At 45.5% G+C, this 15,553-nt stretch overlaps 1 protein-coding gene across 3 annotated transcripts in view; it reads left to right on the top strand.

The window, feature by feature from the left end:
* The first annotated feature begins 266 nt into the window (after nt 1-266).
* The window catches only part of ESPL1 (extra spindle pole bodies like 1, separase), a 53,796-nt gene continuing 38,509 nt past the window's right edge, over nt 267-15,553 (top strand). The window contains exons 1-8 of one of the 3 annotated variants that reach the window (XM_084836669.1): nt 267-334; nt 1,904-1,992; nt 3,336-4,448; nt 5,222-5,326; nt 8,721-8,841; nt 10,384-10,520; nt 11,690-11,883; nt 14,033-14,275. In XM_084836669.1, coding sequence (XP_084692795.1) covers nt 1,912-1,992; nt 3,336-4,448; nt 5,222-5,326; nt 8,721-8,841; nt 10,384-10,520; nt 11,690-11,883; nt 14,033-14,275 — 1,994 coding nt within the window. In that variant the 5' untranslated portion in view covers nt 267-334; nt 1,904-1,911. Of the gene's footprint in view, nt 485-1,867; nt 1,993-3,335; nt 4,449-5,221; nt 5,327-8,720; nt 8,842-10,383; nt 10,521-11,689; nt 11,884-14,032; nt 14,276-15,553 lie in introns of those variants that run through there. The other 2 variants (XM_084836670.1, XM_084836668.1) reach the window with 2 other exon arrangements.

The following is a 15,553-nucleotide window of genomic DNA, read 5'->3' as shown; positions in this document are numbered from 1 at the left end:
GCAGAATTTTTTTTTAGAAAGTATTTTAGGACCACTTAATGGCCGCAACAGACGGAGGCCTGGCGGAGCTGCAGCCGAAATCTGCCAGGCTTCAGGCTGCCACGAGGCCCTCGTGCGTTCGGCAGGAAAAGGATGGACCCGGGCGGCTACTTTTGCCGTTCCCGGCAAGCAACAGGCAGAAAGAAAGGTGGAGCTACAAGGCGGCGCTGGTGATTGGCCGGGGGCGCTGATTTGAACGGAGCGCGGGGCTCGGTTCTGCCGGAGACATTGCTTCCGGGAGTGGCTGTGTTAGAGAGCGTGGAGCCGGTTGGTGCAAAAGACCCGCTGCCGGCGGGTAGGCTGAGTTGTGGGGTAGAAAATAGGGATGGCTTTCTGGGGTGGGCGCCAGGAGATTGTGGGTAAGATCCTAGGAGTTATGGTTGGTGATGCTGTTATACGTGCATCGACACGACAAGTCTGGATTTTGATATAAACCGGATTAAGGGTTCGTTACTCCCCTCCTTCCCTCCCCTCCCCTCTTCGAAACTTACACCAGTAATTCTGAACTTGCTCTTTTTTTTATAGGCATGAGGTTCCGGGGTTTCGTTATTGAGGGAGGATCCACAAACCGGTTTTAAATGATATGTAAAAGTGATGCATTTCTGAGCCCAGCCTGGTAGGGTGTGTTGAGGGGGTGGCAGTGGATGCTCTTAGTAGGAGGAAGCTTGGTGTCAGAAGAGTAGGGGTTGCGTTAAGAAGAAGCGTCTGAGTTTACATCCACACAAGCGGGTACCTTGAAGGCTGTGTATTTAACTTTTTTTTTAGTTGTTTACTTCAGTTCCAAGTGCAGTGTGAACAAAAGTGAGAGGTTAATTCATTTACTGCTTGCGTCACGCTGTCCATATATATGGTGCTTCTCAAAGAATGAGAGAGAAGCTCCCCTGCCCCGAGGGGCTTGCAGTCTAGAAAACAACCCAAGGGTGACAGTGGAGGAAGGCGTGAATGGTGAAAAGAAATGAGTTGTGTGCTTGCTTTCTGTGAGAGAGAGACAGAGAGAGGGAGGGAGGGAGGGAGGGAGGAGTAGAGGAATGAGGCTGTACTGAATGACCTGCATTTTACTGAATGCAGCTGCAGTATTATGTATGGTAGGGGGTTGTGGCTGAGTAGCATTAGGCTGAGTGGAAAGTGTGAGGAGTGTGGGCTTAGCTGAAGTGCTGTTAGGTTTGTAGATGTCTGGGATGGCATGGCAATTGGGGGGGGGGGAATTGGTTACCACTGCCCCATATTTTAAAGATTTGGCCCTGTGCTTGAGCCTTGTAGTTGCATAAAGCAGAGCAACTCTTATTTCTGGCTTGCGTTCTAAAACATCCCTCATGCTGGGCAACCTTTGGGAGCCTTGGGAGGCGGAACTGTTGCTATACGTGGTGAGGAAGTGGTGTGCAAGCAGTACAACAGACTTATGGGACAGCAGTCCAGATAGGGGAATCTATGTGATTTCATCCCTTCGTTTAGCATAAATTGATGTAGGGTGCAATCCTATGCATGTTTAGACAGAGGAAAAGGCCTACAACTCCCAGCATGCCCCAGCCAGACATGCTGGCTGGGGAATGCTGGGAGTTGTAGGCCTTTTCTCTGTCTAAACATGCATAGGATTGTGCTCCTAGTTGGCTTTTCTGCTTCATAGCTTCCCAGCTTTTGCTAGTGCGCTGTTGCCCCTTTTAGAACTGAGTCCATTGCTTGGGTGTAAATAAATATTTCTCCTGGAGGGCTAATAGGGGAGAGATGTGACCCAAAGAGATGGTAATGATTCTGTACTGTGATAAGGTAGGGGTGGGGTGGGGGTATAAGTTTGCATTTGGACCAAGTTCGGCTCAACTCTTTCATATGGGCTAATAATGCATGCATATATTCTCCCTTCCTGCAGGATACAAGATGAAGTTCCTCAAAGGCGTGGATTTTGTGGCTCAGACCAGCACTCCTGAAGAAACTCTGGCTTTGTTGTCGGAGTTGAAGGCAAGGCTGCAAGATGTCTTGATAGCCAATGGCTTGGATGGCTTTAAAACAAATTCATGGAGGATGGGCTTATGATGGCTGTTATTTAGTTTAGATAAATAGAATCCCCAGGTTGAGGAGCAGTACAAATATGGCAGTTTTTAGGGGACAAATGGCTTGACAGCTTCCTGGAAACATCTGGCTGAACTCTGCTGGCACTGGGATGCTTGAGTTAATCCAGTAGGGCATTTGAGTTTCTGACTCTGGGGGCTAGCATGGAGTGGTTTACAGTCTTCCTGTGGCCATTGTAGAGATGTGCTGGGAGAATAAACGTCACTGCTCCAGGGCCCAACCGGGAGGCTGGGCTTGCATATGATATTGCTTCTTCTCTTCTTTGATGTCATTTTTCCACACTTCTTCACCCAGCTGTAAAACAGGAAAGTTCAGCTGGTTCAGAATGCTGTGTCCAGACTGTTGACGCATGTGACTCCTTTGTTACATTTCATTTTATTCATGTTATTTATTACCTTTCTATACCACCCAATAGCCTAAGCTCTCTGGGTGGTTTACAAAGGTTGTTGTTGTTGTTGTTCAGTTGTTAAGTTGTGTCCGACTCTTTGTGACCCCGTGGTCCACAAAAAACATTAAAATACATTATACATAGTTTAAAACCCATTTACATATAAACAGACAATACACACACACACACACACACACACACACACAGAGGCACACAGATCTAAACCATTTTTGTTTACAAGAGCTTCACTGGCTATTGGTCTGTTTCTGGATGCAAGTCAAAAGTCCTGGTTATGACCTATAAAGCCCTTATACAACTTGTATAAGGGTTTAAAATTCCTGACTTTAAAACCTGCGCAGATTTTAAGATATTTGGGGGAGGTCCTTTCCGCCATCAGAGGCGTGTCTGCGGGGGGGACCCAAGCAAGGGCCTTCTCAAAATGGCTGCTCCCAGGTTCTAGAACTCCTTGCTGAGGGAGGTTAAGTTGGCCCTTTCTTTGTCTTGCTGCCAGGAGGCAAATATATTTTTATTCAGGCAGATCTTTGGTATATAACCTGGTTTGTTCCTGAATAAGTTTTTCATTGGTGCTGTTTATTTCTTTTATTGTGTTTTACTTGTGTGTTTAAGTTTGTTTTTATGCTATGTTTTAATTACATTTTGTTCATCTTGATTTTATTGTTAGTTGCCTTGACTGCAATTCGTTCGGTGGAAAGGTGGGATAGAAATTAATTAAGGGGTTTTGTAAAGCTTAAAATATGGAACTGTTGTGGAGTGCTCTTGACAGTCTTTTTTTTTTTTTTATGAAGCCCACACACTGACACTTAAGGCCTCCTCTTAATTTCAGGAATGTCTCATTTGTGGAGCAAAAAATGCAGACTGTACAAGCCAAGCCTCCAAACAGATGACAGCATGCGACAGAATCCTACGGGCTTGCATCCACAGGTTTGGAGAAGGCTTGGACTGCCGTGCTCACTTCAAAAACCTCCAGGCCTTGGCTGAGATGGCCTATCGTGGCTACGTTGCAGCTAGGCTCCAGTATGTTCCCCTCTATTTAGAAAGATTGCTGTACCACTTGCTGAGGGGTGTTGCTGCTCGGGGCCCATCTGATACCTGCCTGAGATTTGCTCAGCTTCTTTATGCCGATCTATTGAAGTACCAGCCTCCCCAGGTGCCTCCTTATGACTATGCCTCTATTACCAAAAGCACCTTTAGCATGCTGTGGAAGAGTACAGATGCCATGGGTAAAACAGGCAAGGCTCCTGCAGAGTTCAGGGCTGTGCTCTCCACCCAGCTGCAGGCAGTACGCTTCTTGGTGCTTCTGGAGCACGATGCCCCTACTGCCTTGCTTCAGGAGCCCCCGTTCTTTACCTCCACTGTGGCCTGGCACGCATCTGCTGCGGCTGTTACGTTTGAGGCCCAGCGGAGCCCACTGAGCAGGGAAGAGGCCCGTTTTCTCAGTGAGCAGGTCTCCTGCCACTTGGTTGCTGCCCTTTTGGAAAGGAAGGGGGCGAAGCAGCCTTTGGCCTTCCAGGACTGCCTCTGTGTCTTTGAGCTCATGGTCATCAGGTCCCGTTACCTCTGCAAAAGTGGTTGCTTCAGCGAGAGCAAGGAAATTCTCCAGCAGTCCGCTGACTACTTGAGAAGGTCCAACGGCAAGAGGCATTGCTTTAATGCCACATTAGGCGTTCTCTCTGCTGGAGTTGAACTGAACCGAGTACTGGCTCTTCCTGAGGGCTCAGCAGGACCTTTCTTCACCCAAGCAGCTGAAGCTCTGAACTCAGTGGATGCTCAAGAACCTCTGCTTAGACTGCTGGCTGAAAGTTGCCAGTTGCTCATCACCCCTTTGTACGGACATGGAAGGAAGGGTAAATGGAGACTCTTTAATCTGCAAGACATTCTAGGGATCTCTGCCTTCACAGAAGGTTACTTCAGGCTGCTCAGCAAGCTGCTGGATGTGGTAAGAGAAGTGTTTTTCTACCCTTTTGTATTCAACCCTGGATGACATACCGAGGGCAGTGGTGAAAGGCTGGGACTTGAAGGTCATTCTTTCACAGCTCTCCAAATAAATACAAACTGCTGAGGAAAGCAAATGTGGTTTAGTGAAGAACACTTGTGGCCTTCTAAACTAGTTTGGCTCATGGAAGGAGGGTTGATATGGAAAACAAGTAGGCTATGTGGATAAGTGGGTGGCGAAGGTACTTCAGTATCCTTGCTGTGCTATCATGAGGTCAAGAAAGTTGGTTTTAAATGCAGCCTTTGCAGTTAGTGCATGTGCGTGTGTGCGCGCGCATGTGTGATTTGAGCTACATCCTAGGAATGCTCATTTTTCATCTGTTTTCCCAGTTCTCTTCTTTTGTATTTCACACTGGAGATGATCTGAAACGGCCTTTTCCAATATGGTGCCCTCTGGATATTTTGGATTTCAACTCCCACCAGTTCCAGCCAGCATGGCCAATGGCCAAGAATGCTGGGAATTGTAGTCCAAAACATCTAGAGGGCACCAGGTTGAGGAAGTCTGGTGGAAAAGCTTTGTAAAGGCAACCAAGAGTGGTAGGTCAATCAAGTTGTACAAATAATCAAAATTGGTCAGGAAGCACAGTTCCTCTGCCAACACTAATATTTCAGTGTAACATTTTCAGTAGGGTTTTCAACCAATTAAACACTGAATAACCTTGTGAAGGCTTGTAATGGGATTGTTCAAGACTTTCGTGTCTCATTTTTCTTCCACAGGTCCCACCAGACAATGTGAAACAGAAGCAAGCTCTGAAGAAGCTGCTGTATCATTACTTCCAGTTGTACACGAATGTGGTCTATGACTCTCTTCAGACTCTGCAGGTATGGGAAACTGAAGGGCTGCATTGGCCCTGTGGAATCTTGGGTAGATAAGAGGAGGCTCCAGTGTGTGTGGAAGTAAGAATGAGGTTTTCATCTTTGGACTGAATGAGGGCCTGGGTCCCTTAAGTCTCTGCTGGCTCAGTGGCTGAGTATGTGCTTTGCATCCGTAAAGTCCAAGGCTCAGTCTCTAGCATCTGCTGTCAAAGGATCTGGTGGTAAGGCTGTGAAAGATCCTTGCCTGGAGAGGTATTAGATTGCTGCTGCCAGTCAGAGTAGACAATTCTAAGCTAAATGGAACCTTGATCTGACAGGGGATGGCAGCATGTTTATCCTCTACCTGGTTCCTCTAGACCAGCCTTCCCAATGTAGGTCCTGCCAGACATTTTGACTGTCATCTCCCATCAGCCCCAGCCAGAATGGCCAATGGTTGGGCATGATGGAGCTGTAGCCCAGAACATTTGGAGGGAGCCAGATGTTGGAGCTTTTGTGTAGATGCCATGTGAAGCCCTGTCTTGGTAGAAGGCTTGATAATACAGATCTGGCTCTACCTACTTGCCAGGGTTTGGGTAGCCATCCCTCTTTCATCAACAGAATGCGCATGGTTCAGTAAATGAGAGGAAGTGGTGATTTGGGTTTGAACGTGGAATCTGACATCTGAAGACACACTGGGTTCCTTCACATATGGTTTTGTACACATGGTGTTTATATTATAAAAACAAGTGTGTGCTCTACTGTCCATTTTTAAAAAAAAAAGTTAGTTGTTTTTTTTTAAATAAGTTTTAATTGTAAGTCACCTTGGGGACTCTGCATCAAAAAGTAACCCATCAATTTATATATTTAAAGTGTGGCAAGAGCCATTTTTTCCTACCAAGAACGTACACAAAATGAACACATCTTAATAAAAGAAATACAGTGGGATGTGGTGCCCAGCCTTGCGCCTTGAATGAGTAACTTTTGATTCTGTAAAGACCTCTAGATCAAAGTAGAATTGATAAACAAATTGATAGATGACAGAAAATTCCTAGTATGTCATAATCATAGCAACAAGTGTGTGTGTGTGTGTGTGTGTGTGTGTGTGTCTGGCTGCGACAATTCTATGCTAGTTGTATGCATGCTGTGGATTAGAGCTGATGTACCTTAATATTTCTAAATTTGGCACATAGGATAACACTGATCGCATGTTGGAACAAATGAGAGTTGTAGGTACTGCTACCATTGGTCCGTTTCTTTAGCAATGTGGCTTTCTTCTGTCCATCTGTTTTCCAATGCTTAGCATTATACTCCCTGTTGGAATAGGGTACAAAATAGGATACCATTCGAGTGTGCCCTCCCCAACTCTTTGTAAACAGCAAAAATCACATCAAGATTCTGAAAAAAGCAGTTTATACACCTTCTTAGTTCTCTATCAAAAGTAGATTCTGCTTGACAAGAAGTTAGCACTTCTAGTCATCGACAGCCAAAGTTACGTCTAACTCATAACCTTGTTGAGGCAGACTTGAGAACATCTGGTGTGAGAATGAATGGGCTACAAATAGGGCCAGCCTAGTCATTGAGGTAGAGTAGCAACTGATCTCTCTCTCTCTCTCTCTCTCTCTCTCTCTCTCTCTCTCTCTCACACACACACACACACACACACACACACACACACCCCACACACCCACACACACCCCTGCTCCTCAATAGAAGGGATTATTAAGAATCTTCTGATCTCTTATCAGCTGCCTGAGACATCATCACAGTTGTAAAGGGGAAGAGTAAAGAAGTGGCAGGCATTAAAGGATCAAGAGCAGATGAGAATATTTCCTCTTGTAATGTGCTGTTGTTGTGCTGTTTAGTCTAATATAAGATAGGGGTCAGGGGAGGATGTCTGTCCACCTAAGGCAACAAAAAAATCCATGGGCCATCCTGGACTTTGTGATGTAGTAGAAGACATTCGCAATAGATGTACCTGAAGTTACCTGGAATACAATTAAAGCAGCATTTTTACAAATTACAGTATAATGAAGGAGTGTCAATGGGGCAAAAGCAGAGGGTTGGATCCAGGATCTGACAAGAGGAAGAGCTCCACTTGGAGAAGGTCCCTCCACCTGAATTTTGGGATCCCCCTCCCAAATCACAGCTCACCTCATTCATCAGGGCCTCCTGACTCTGTAGCATTTTTAGGGGGCTGAAGGGGCTGCCTCGGGAAGGAGGGGTGAGGAAGTCCACTTCTGCTAGTGCAGTTGATCCAGAATAAATCTGCATCTAACACAGTGTCCCCGTTACTTGCCGAAAGATGGCGGTCTGTATTCCAGGCCTACATCTTTAAGTGTATTTGAGAGACTTCATAAAAATATATATATATTCTAGCCAAATGTGTTTGCTGGTAGCCTTTCACTTTTATTCCTTAGTTATTGAAGAAGTCCTGCATACTTCATTTGGCTTTGCACCCCTTCCTTCCTCGGGATTCCTCTCCCTTTCATTTTTCAGAGCTAACTTCATTTTAGCGTGCAGTGGTGCAGATATAATGCTGCACCAGGGGTCTAGAAAAGCACTTGCCATGTTGTGAATGGTGACTGTAATCTTGACTCTGGCCAACACGCCACCAAAGAAGGTCGCAAGGGCTTGTTGCCAGAGTCATGCTGGGCAGAGGCTCTCAGAAAGTAGTGAGACTTCTTGCTCCTTCTGAAGCAACATTGGGGCCAAGAGGCACATTCCCCCAATGACCTGGTGACCACAAGGCAGGCAAAAATTATGGGCCTCTGTGCAGTGCAATGATTTATTTTTGAGAAGGAAGGGTTGGAATCTGCCTAAGGAGAACGCTCAGGATTCCCTAATCCAGGGGTGGGAACCTCTTTCAGCCTGAGGGCCAAATTCCATTTCAGAGAAGCTTGTGGTGGTGGTGGGGTCACACATTTCAGTGGTGGGCTGGGCCAAAGGCAAGTGGGCCAAGGCCAAAAAACGCAACTAAGCCTTAGAAGAGGCATGTCAACTTTTTAGAAAGGGGGGAAAAACTGCAAAATCTTGGAAACCACCAAGCCAGGGGAAGGGGGCTAGAGGTGGGCTGAACTTGGTCCGTAGGTCTGAGGTTCCCCACTCCTGCCCTAATCAAAGGATATGAAGTGGAAAGGTGCAGTGCAGCTTTCTTGACATGTGCAGGAAGGCATATTTGAGTGTGAGTATTCAAACATGCAACTTTTCCTTCTCCCCATCCCCAGCCTAAGATGGTGCAGTCTAGTAAAATCTCACTTAGATTCTGCATAATCTGACCCTGGATGCTCTTGAGCATTGAGGTCAAAGATAGACCAAGGTGGTGGTCTGCTGTCTGTTGCAGATGCTCTGTGCTGAAATGTTAGTTGACTCTTGACTTTCTCACTCCTATTTCAATTCCTAAAACTTGTGTTTTTCCTCACAGGGGCCTGAGTCTGCTGGTCTGCTACAGTTGGTGGTGTCCCTTCAGAGGGCTGTTACTTGGATGCTGGATATGCTAGAAGATCTTCCTGACAGAGAGCAGGCCGAATGCCTGGATCTCTCAGGTTGGTATCCAAGGCAGACAGCTGTCCGAGTTGGTAGGAGGGCCCGCAGAGTGGTGTCTTGATCAGTCAGAGGCCATTGTTCTTCCTAAAGAGGAAGAACTAAGAATGCATTCTTCATCATTAGATCTCTCTATCTGAGATCTTGAGCGTTCCCTCTTCAATCAGGGGATTGCATTGATCAGTTGAATTGTTGTGGAACTTGGAGACAACACATGCTGCTGCTGGTATTCTGATAGCCAGGATCAGGCATGAATAACTGGAGGCCCTGAGTATACCAAGGCCCCCTTTCCTTAGGAATCTCAGTGACTGTATCTTGAGATTAGGGATGTCAGAGAAATCCTCAACAGAACCCAAATGAGTTCAGATTTTCATGAATCCGACGGGCAGATTCTGCTGACTTGCAGACCGATCTTCTAACTTCCCTGAATTTGTGCAAATTTAATCATAGAAAAATATGTACTTCACCCATAGGCAAAATCACGGAAACGTGCATTTTGGGGGAATTTGCGCATTTTTGCATGTTCGAAATTGTGCAAATGTGACCCCCCCTCCCGATTCCGGTGATGGATGGACAACGGAATGAAAGGCACCTGACAATCCACAAATCACAGATGTAACAGATTTTACACAATCCATACATCCCTACTTGAGACTAGTATTTTAGTGGAACCAGGGCTCACAGGGTGGAAGCACTGCAATGTTTCGATTAGCAGGGATGCCGATATCATCTCCCCACCCCCCAGCTTCCCTGTTCCCTCTGAGTTTAGCTGCAGTCCTGCCAGTAGCTGGAGGGGAATGGTGGCTTGGTCTTGAATGGGCAATTGAGACCTGTTAGTTCTACAAAAGCCCTGCTCCTGGTGGAGATGAAAAATGGTTAGAACTGGCTTGTTGACATGGATCAACAGAGCTTGTGCCTTTTGGAGACTCCTTGGGGATGTGTCTGTCGGCATTGTCATGATAAGTGCCTGCACTTCAAGCTTTAGCACTACTCCACTGCCTGAGATGCAAGCAATGGTGTCCTGAACCCCTCCCAGTGTTGTGAACAACAACTAAGGTTCTGCTGGGCTTCTCACTTGGCACCTCGGCTATTTAGACATGTGTGCAAACTTGATCCAGGCAAATAGGAATGAGCAGTGAAGTGCATGAGGGGAGAACTCTGCACAAGTCACTGTTGCTGTTAACTCTGAAAAAGGTTTAAAAGGAGACCTCTGCTGGTGTCTTTGATTTTTGTGTGGATTTTTGTCACTTGATAAAAGCAAATGTTGCTGCCCTTTCTGCCCTTGATTAATTCAAAAGATCTCTCTGGTTCAGACTTCGTTAGCAACCAGAGGTATTGATGGCCTACAATTACGGCTGATTGAGGCTTGCCTTCCTTCCTAGTACAAAGGTGGAATGGGCAGATCTTGTGCAAAGAAACTTTCTGGTGGAAGCTTACTAGACTATTTGAAGATCAATCAGCTCTCTTCTTCAAGAGTAATCAATTCCGTAGTTCTCTGAATAACCGTGATAGGTTTCTTAAGCCTAATTTTGTTCTCCTAACAGCATACTGTGTGTCCCGGCTGGCCTATAGCTTCTACTCTCATAAGATGTATGTGGAGTCAAACTCTATAGTGGAGCTTTTCTGCAGATGGCTGGGCAAGAAGGAGCTCTTCAAATATCCAAGCTTGCTGACAGAAAAGGTAATGAAAAGTTTTCCTTACGGCATGAATAGCTGGCATGAAGGCAGCACAGGTGAAGCTTCATAGACTACAGGAGTTGTGTCAGCTAGCAAGAGTGCCATATTACCTGAGCTTCAGACAGGCTCTCGCTTTGTGTGAAGAAGGTCCCAAATCCAATTTAGTGTAGTGTAATGACTGAACAACAACAATGGGTAGAACATTGAGCTTGGACCTGGGTTCAGTTCCCTGTGATTAGGGGCTCTGGCAAATCGCTCTTACTTTCTGAGTAATAGAATCAGACTATAAGGCCCTCCACATTCAAATGGGAATAGGATTGCTGCCTTACCCTAAGCTATCTCATGGGTGTTAAGATAAAAACAATCACTAGGAGGCCTGTAAATAAATATTTGGCTAGCTGATGGAAACTAAGATGTTAATTGCAGTTCTTTTTGCCTACCCTCTTTCAAGCTGTTTCCTGTGGTAATCTCTTCTTGACCTCATTCCTCTGGACCATGCAGTGTTACACCCTGTCTTCCATGGGGCTATTCCTGCCTGCCTGCTCCTTCCGTAGGCTCTTTTTTGCTCTTCTCCCCATCCCCCACCCTCCAGTCCCAGTGACATCTAGTGATGGCATCTAGAAGCCCATTGTCAGGACAGGCAGTCTATGATAATAGGGCAGGATGGCCAATTGCTGGAAGCTTAATCACTACAGATAACCTCCATAGGTGCTGCCTAGAGCTCTGTGATAAGAAAAAAACGTAGAATGAGAGTGTAGTAACCTTTATCTGGAGTAGCCAGAGACTCTTGGGAACTGGGCTAGGAAACAAGGCCTCTGCCTGGCATCTGGAGAGTTACTGTCAGTCAGAAGTCATTGAGGTAGTAGGCCTAGTGATTTGGCAGTTTAAGGCAAGGTGGGCAACTTGTGGCCCTCTAGATGTTTTGGCCTACAATTCCCATCCGCCCTAGCTAGCATAGCTAATGGTGAGGAATGACAGAAGTTGCAGGCTAAAACATCTGGAGTGCCACAAGTTCTCCATCCGTGGTTTAAGGCATAGTTGTTGAGAGTAGTTTTGACAGTTCTTGCTTTAGTTTGAGAATTGGGAGGACTTTACTTATCATTCAGGCTGTCCATTGCTGGAGGTGGACGAGTCTCTACTCTGCCTCTTGAATGCATTTCTTTCTCTTCATAGCTACACAATTGCTTTAAGTTGCAAGTGGAAAACTACAAGAAGCTTGGCCTGTTAGACGAGGCTCTCCAGGCTGTGGTACTCTGGCTGGCTTCTTATCGCAGCACGATCACAGAACAGATGGCAGAGCCAATCTCCTCCTGGGTGAAAGTCAAAATGGATGCCAACAAAAATGGGGCCGATGATCTGAGATTGAAGTAAGAAGGGTATCAAGAGATGGGCGTAGAACTCTTAAAACGGGTGGGGGTGGTTGCTGTTCGCCAGTTTCAAGCTGTAACGGACAATTTGGGAGTAACTCCTGGATTTGTCCTTGACCATTTGTTATGTATGTCTTTTAGAAAAATTATATCCTGCCCTTTCACTGTAAAAACAGTGCTCAAGGTGGCTTGTATCACTTTAAAAAACAAAATATGCAAGCTCTGTTTTACTAATGTTTAGTGTTAAGATAAATCACAGCAGATAAAATCACTAAAAGCAAAATAAAGTACAACTTGTGCTAGCTGTGGCACACCTCTTCCTCCCTTAGATGTTCCAACTAAATGCTCTGTCCTTATTGGGATAAATGAAACATAGTTCTGAAGAAACTGGAGCACTTTACCTCAGCTCACATACTAGTAGTAAGGAAAACAGGAAATAAGGCTGGTGTATCCTTTCTTGCCATTTAAAGTTCTCTGCCTACAGATTCTATTGCTTTACTTCAGTGATAAAACTCATTTGTGTTTATGTAACCCCTACAATTGAAACTCTCTGCTACAGAACAAAATGAGCCTTTCTTAATTACCATCTGTAATAAAGTGGGAACACTTGTCTGCTGTTTTTATTCTTAGTGGGATTTCGAACTAACTTATTCCACTAAGTATTTAATGGAATCCACTAAACCTGTTATCCTGTTTGCACAAATCTCCAACTGTGACGTGTCCTATTGGTGGCAGGATTATCACTTGCGCTTCCGCACTTTCAGGCATTGCTTCTTGTGGATGGCAATGATAAAGTCCAACGTATGGACATTACCTCTCAAAATCAGTGTGTAATAATTACTAGTTCTGTATATGGGACACATTTGAACATTGGGTTCTTAAGCGTTCCAATATGAGGTGGAGCAGATACAGCCAGGGGACTAGGCACAACCCACTTTACACTGCCTACAGGCTACCTCCTAGAGGCTTGTGTGAACAAGGCCTTGGCGCCATCCAGCACCCTCCAGGTGAACTGAATCAGCGTTAGGGGCTTTGGCACACAGTGCCTGGATTGTTTAACCATCCAGAGAATGCATTAGCAATGGGGAGAAATGCCAGCCTGTGGGCATATATTCTGGAAATCTTATGATGTGGCCCCATTGGGAATCACAAGGGCATGCATGTGTGTGTAGTTCTGGTTCCCTGTCTCAAAAAGGCTATTGTGGAGAAGGCGGGGGGGAGCGAACAGAAGCTGCAATGATAAAGGGGTTGGAGTACCTTGTGAAGAAAAAGGCTCAGGTGTTTAGGGCAGGGGTGTACAACTCGTGGCGTACAACTCGTGGCCCTATGGATGTTTAGGCCTACAACTCCCAGCATGCCTCACCTTTGGCTATGCTGCCTGGGGCTGATGGGCATTGTGGCCCTCCAAAAGGTTTGCCCTATAGGTTGTCCACCCCTGGCTTAGTGTACTTCAGCTTAGAAATGCAGATGGGGGCACATCAAATAAGGCCTTTAAAAAAAAATGATGAATGGTGTAGGGAGGAAGGAGGATCCTTTAGCCATACTTGAACTTGGCAGATCACATGATGAGCTTGAGGCAGGAGGGTTAGTCAGGCACATGTCATGCAATTAATTTAAGGAAATGGCGCTGTCACTGGCTATGGGAACGGCCACTAACTTTAAAACAAAACTGGGGGAACCCCTCTAGGGTAGGGCTAACAACTACTACTCACAGAATTTCTGTGAACAGAGGCTGTTTACCTATGGATACTAGAATTGGGGCCAAGAATGAGGATGGCCAATGCTTTTATATCTGCTTGCGAACTTCAGGAGGTATCTGGCAAGGCCCTTTGAAAACAGAATGCTGTTCTGTTCCAGCTCTTTTTTTAACATTTATATGCCACCTTATCTACTAGGGAAAAAAAGCCATCATGGTGGTGAACAGCCAAGCGTGTCTCATTAACAGTGCATTCTCCTTCAGTGGTAGAGGTTATCTAGGAGAAGGTTACTCCAGAGGCAGGGCTAAGAGCGAGTTTGTGCTTGGTCCCATTCAGAGGGAGGATATTCCCCGCCACCCTCTGCCCTAGTTCCTGGCTTGTCCACTTGGTAGTCTTTCCACGTTGGCTCTGTTCTAACCGTTGCTTCTAACTGGCGTGTATGTTCATCACAGGACTCTGAAAGAGGGCCTGGAAGGCTACAGCTTAGATGCCGAGGTCCTCATGAAAGTGCTGTGGGAGGAACTGAAGGCCTATAAGGCTGTGCGGGTAGACACTGGCCAAGAGCGCTTCAACGTGATCTGTGACCTGCTGGACATCTGTTCAGAAGGCAGCTGTTGGGTTCATGAGCGGGCTGCGATCCTGGTGGAACTTGCACAGGTGCTGTGTTATCATGACTACAGTGAGCAGACAGAATGGTGAGTGACTGGGTTTGACCCCTTTTTCCCTTGCTACAGAGCACTTGAAAATTGCTGGGGATCTCGGCAGGCCAATTACATTTTTTTCTTCTGTAAATCAAAGCGCATGCATAACTTATATTTTAATAAGCTCATTTTCTTCAAACCCAGCTCCATATTATGAAAGTCACAGCCCTAGTCCAGAGTCTTATTAGCCTATTCATTAATCTGGCTGTGATCAAAATGGTCTCGGCCTCTGTCAGAAACCCCGCCAAGTGCAGGGCCAAATACAGGTATTTTCAGCTATTAACCTTTTCAGGACTACTTGTGCTCTGTGGAACACAACTTGAGAACTTCTGTTCTAGGTTATGTTTATGAGATGCTAATCTTGGAAATTTTACTCAAAAAACCATAAGCCACTAGGTTAATTTTTTTTTTTTAAAGGTGTTATTAAAAGGCTGGAGAACAGCAAGGGCATGATTCACCAATACTGTTCTGCAAAAACTCAAATTGTGTACTGTTCATGAGTATATTTAGTATAAGCTTTCTTCATTTGTGTATCTTGATTTCGAAGCTCATTCTTGAACTGTGGCAGAAGCCTGACGCTTTTTAGCAAGGAGTGGTGATGTGGCTAGAGTCAAAGATTTTAGTACAGGGAGAGCAGTGTGGAGTGAGTGAACAGAAATATTTGGCTGGGGTAATTAAAGAGCACCGTTCTGTTTTCTGAACATGGAAGCTTCTGCAGACAGCACATGCATATGTTCAAACATATCTTTATAACCATATGGCCTAGAAACTCTTTCATTCAACCCTCCCCCACCACCACCCCCGAACACCCAGTGGTTCTTGGGAATCTCCCCCAGGCATCTAGTTTAGTGCTGGGTACTATCAGCTATATGGATCCCTGTCTGTTAAACTAGTCTTTAAAATTCAAGAACTCTTTCTTGAGCTGGAAATCCAAGAAACAAAAGGTGCTAGCCCAGTTTATCCCAAGTCTTCCAACTGTTGAGTCAATATGGTGGGGTAAGACCTGAACAGACACAGATTAACAGGGCATGAGTTTCTTCTGTTACAGACAAGCTTTTTAATATGCTCCCTTTGAATCTGTTTTTTAAAAAGCCTGCTCCATTTGCAACTTTGTTCCGAGAGGCCTTTGTAGCATTTAAAACCTCTGCATTATGGCATGTTAACCAAATTATGAGTCTGTTCCAATTTTATCCTTAGGACTGAAAAAGAAAAGGCATGTGGATCTGGGATAAGCTGTGTAAACATCGTGCATGGTACACATTTGTCTTGTTC

This window comes from Heloderma suspectum, chromosome 2 (assembly GCF_057233095.1).
Source record: "Heloderma suspectum isolate Gila_16-S chromosome 2, 16-S_ref, whole genome shotgun sequence".
In the NCBI taxonomy this organism is placed as follows: Eukaryota; Metazoa; Chordata; class Lepidosauria; order Squamata; family Helodermatidae; genus Heloderma; species Heloderma suspectum.
This window is presented reverse-complemented; position numbering and strand designations above follow the sequence as displayed.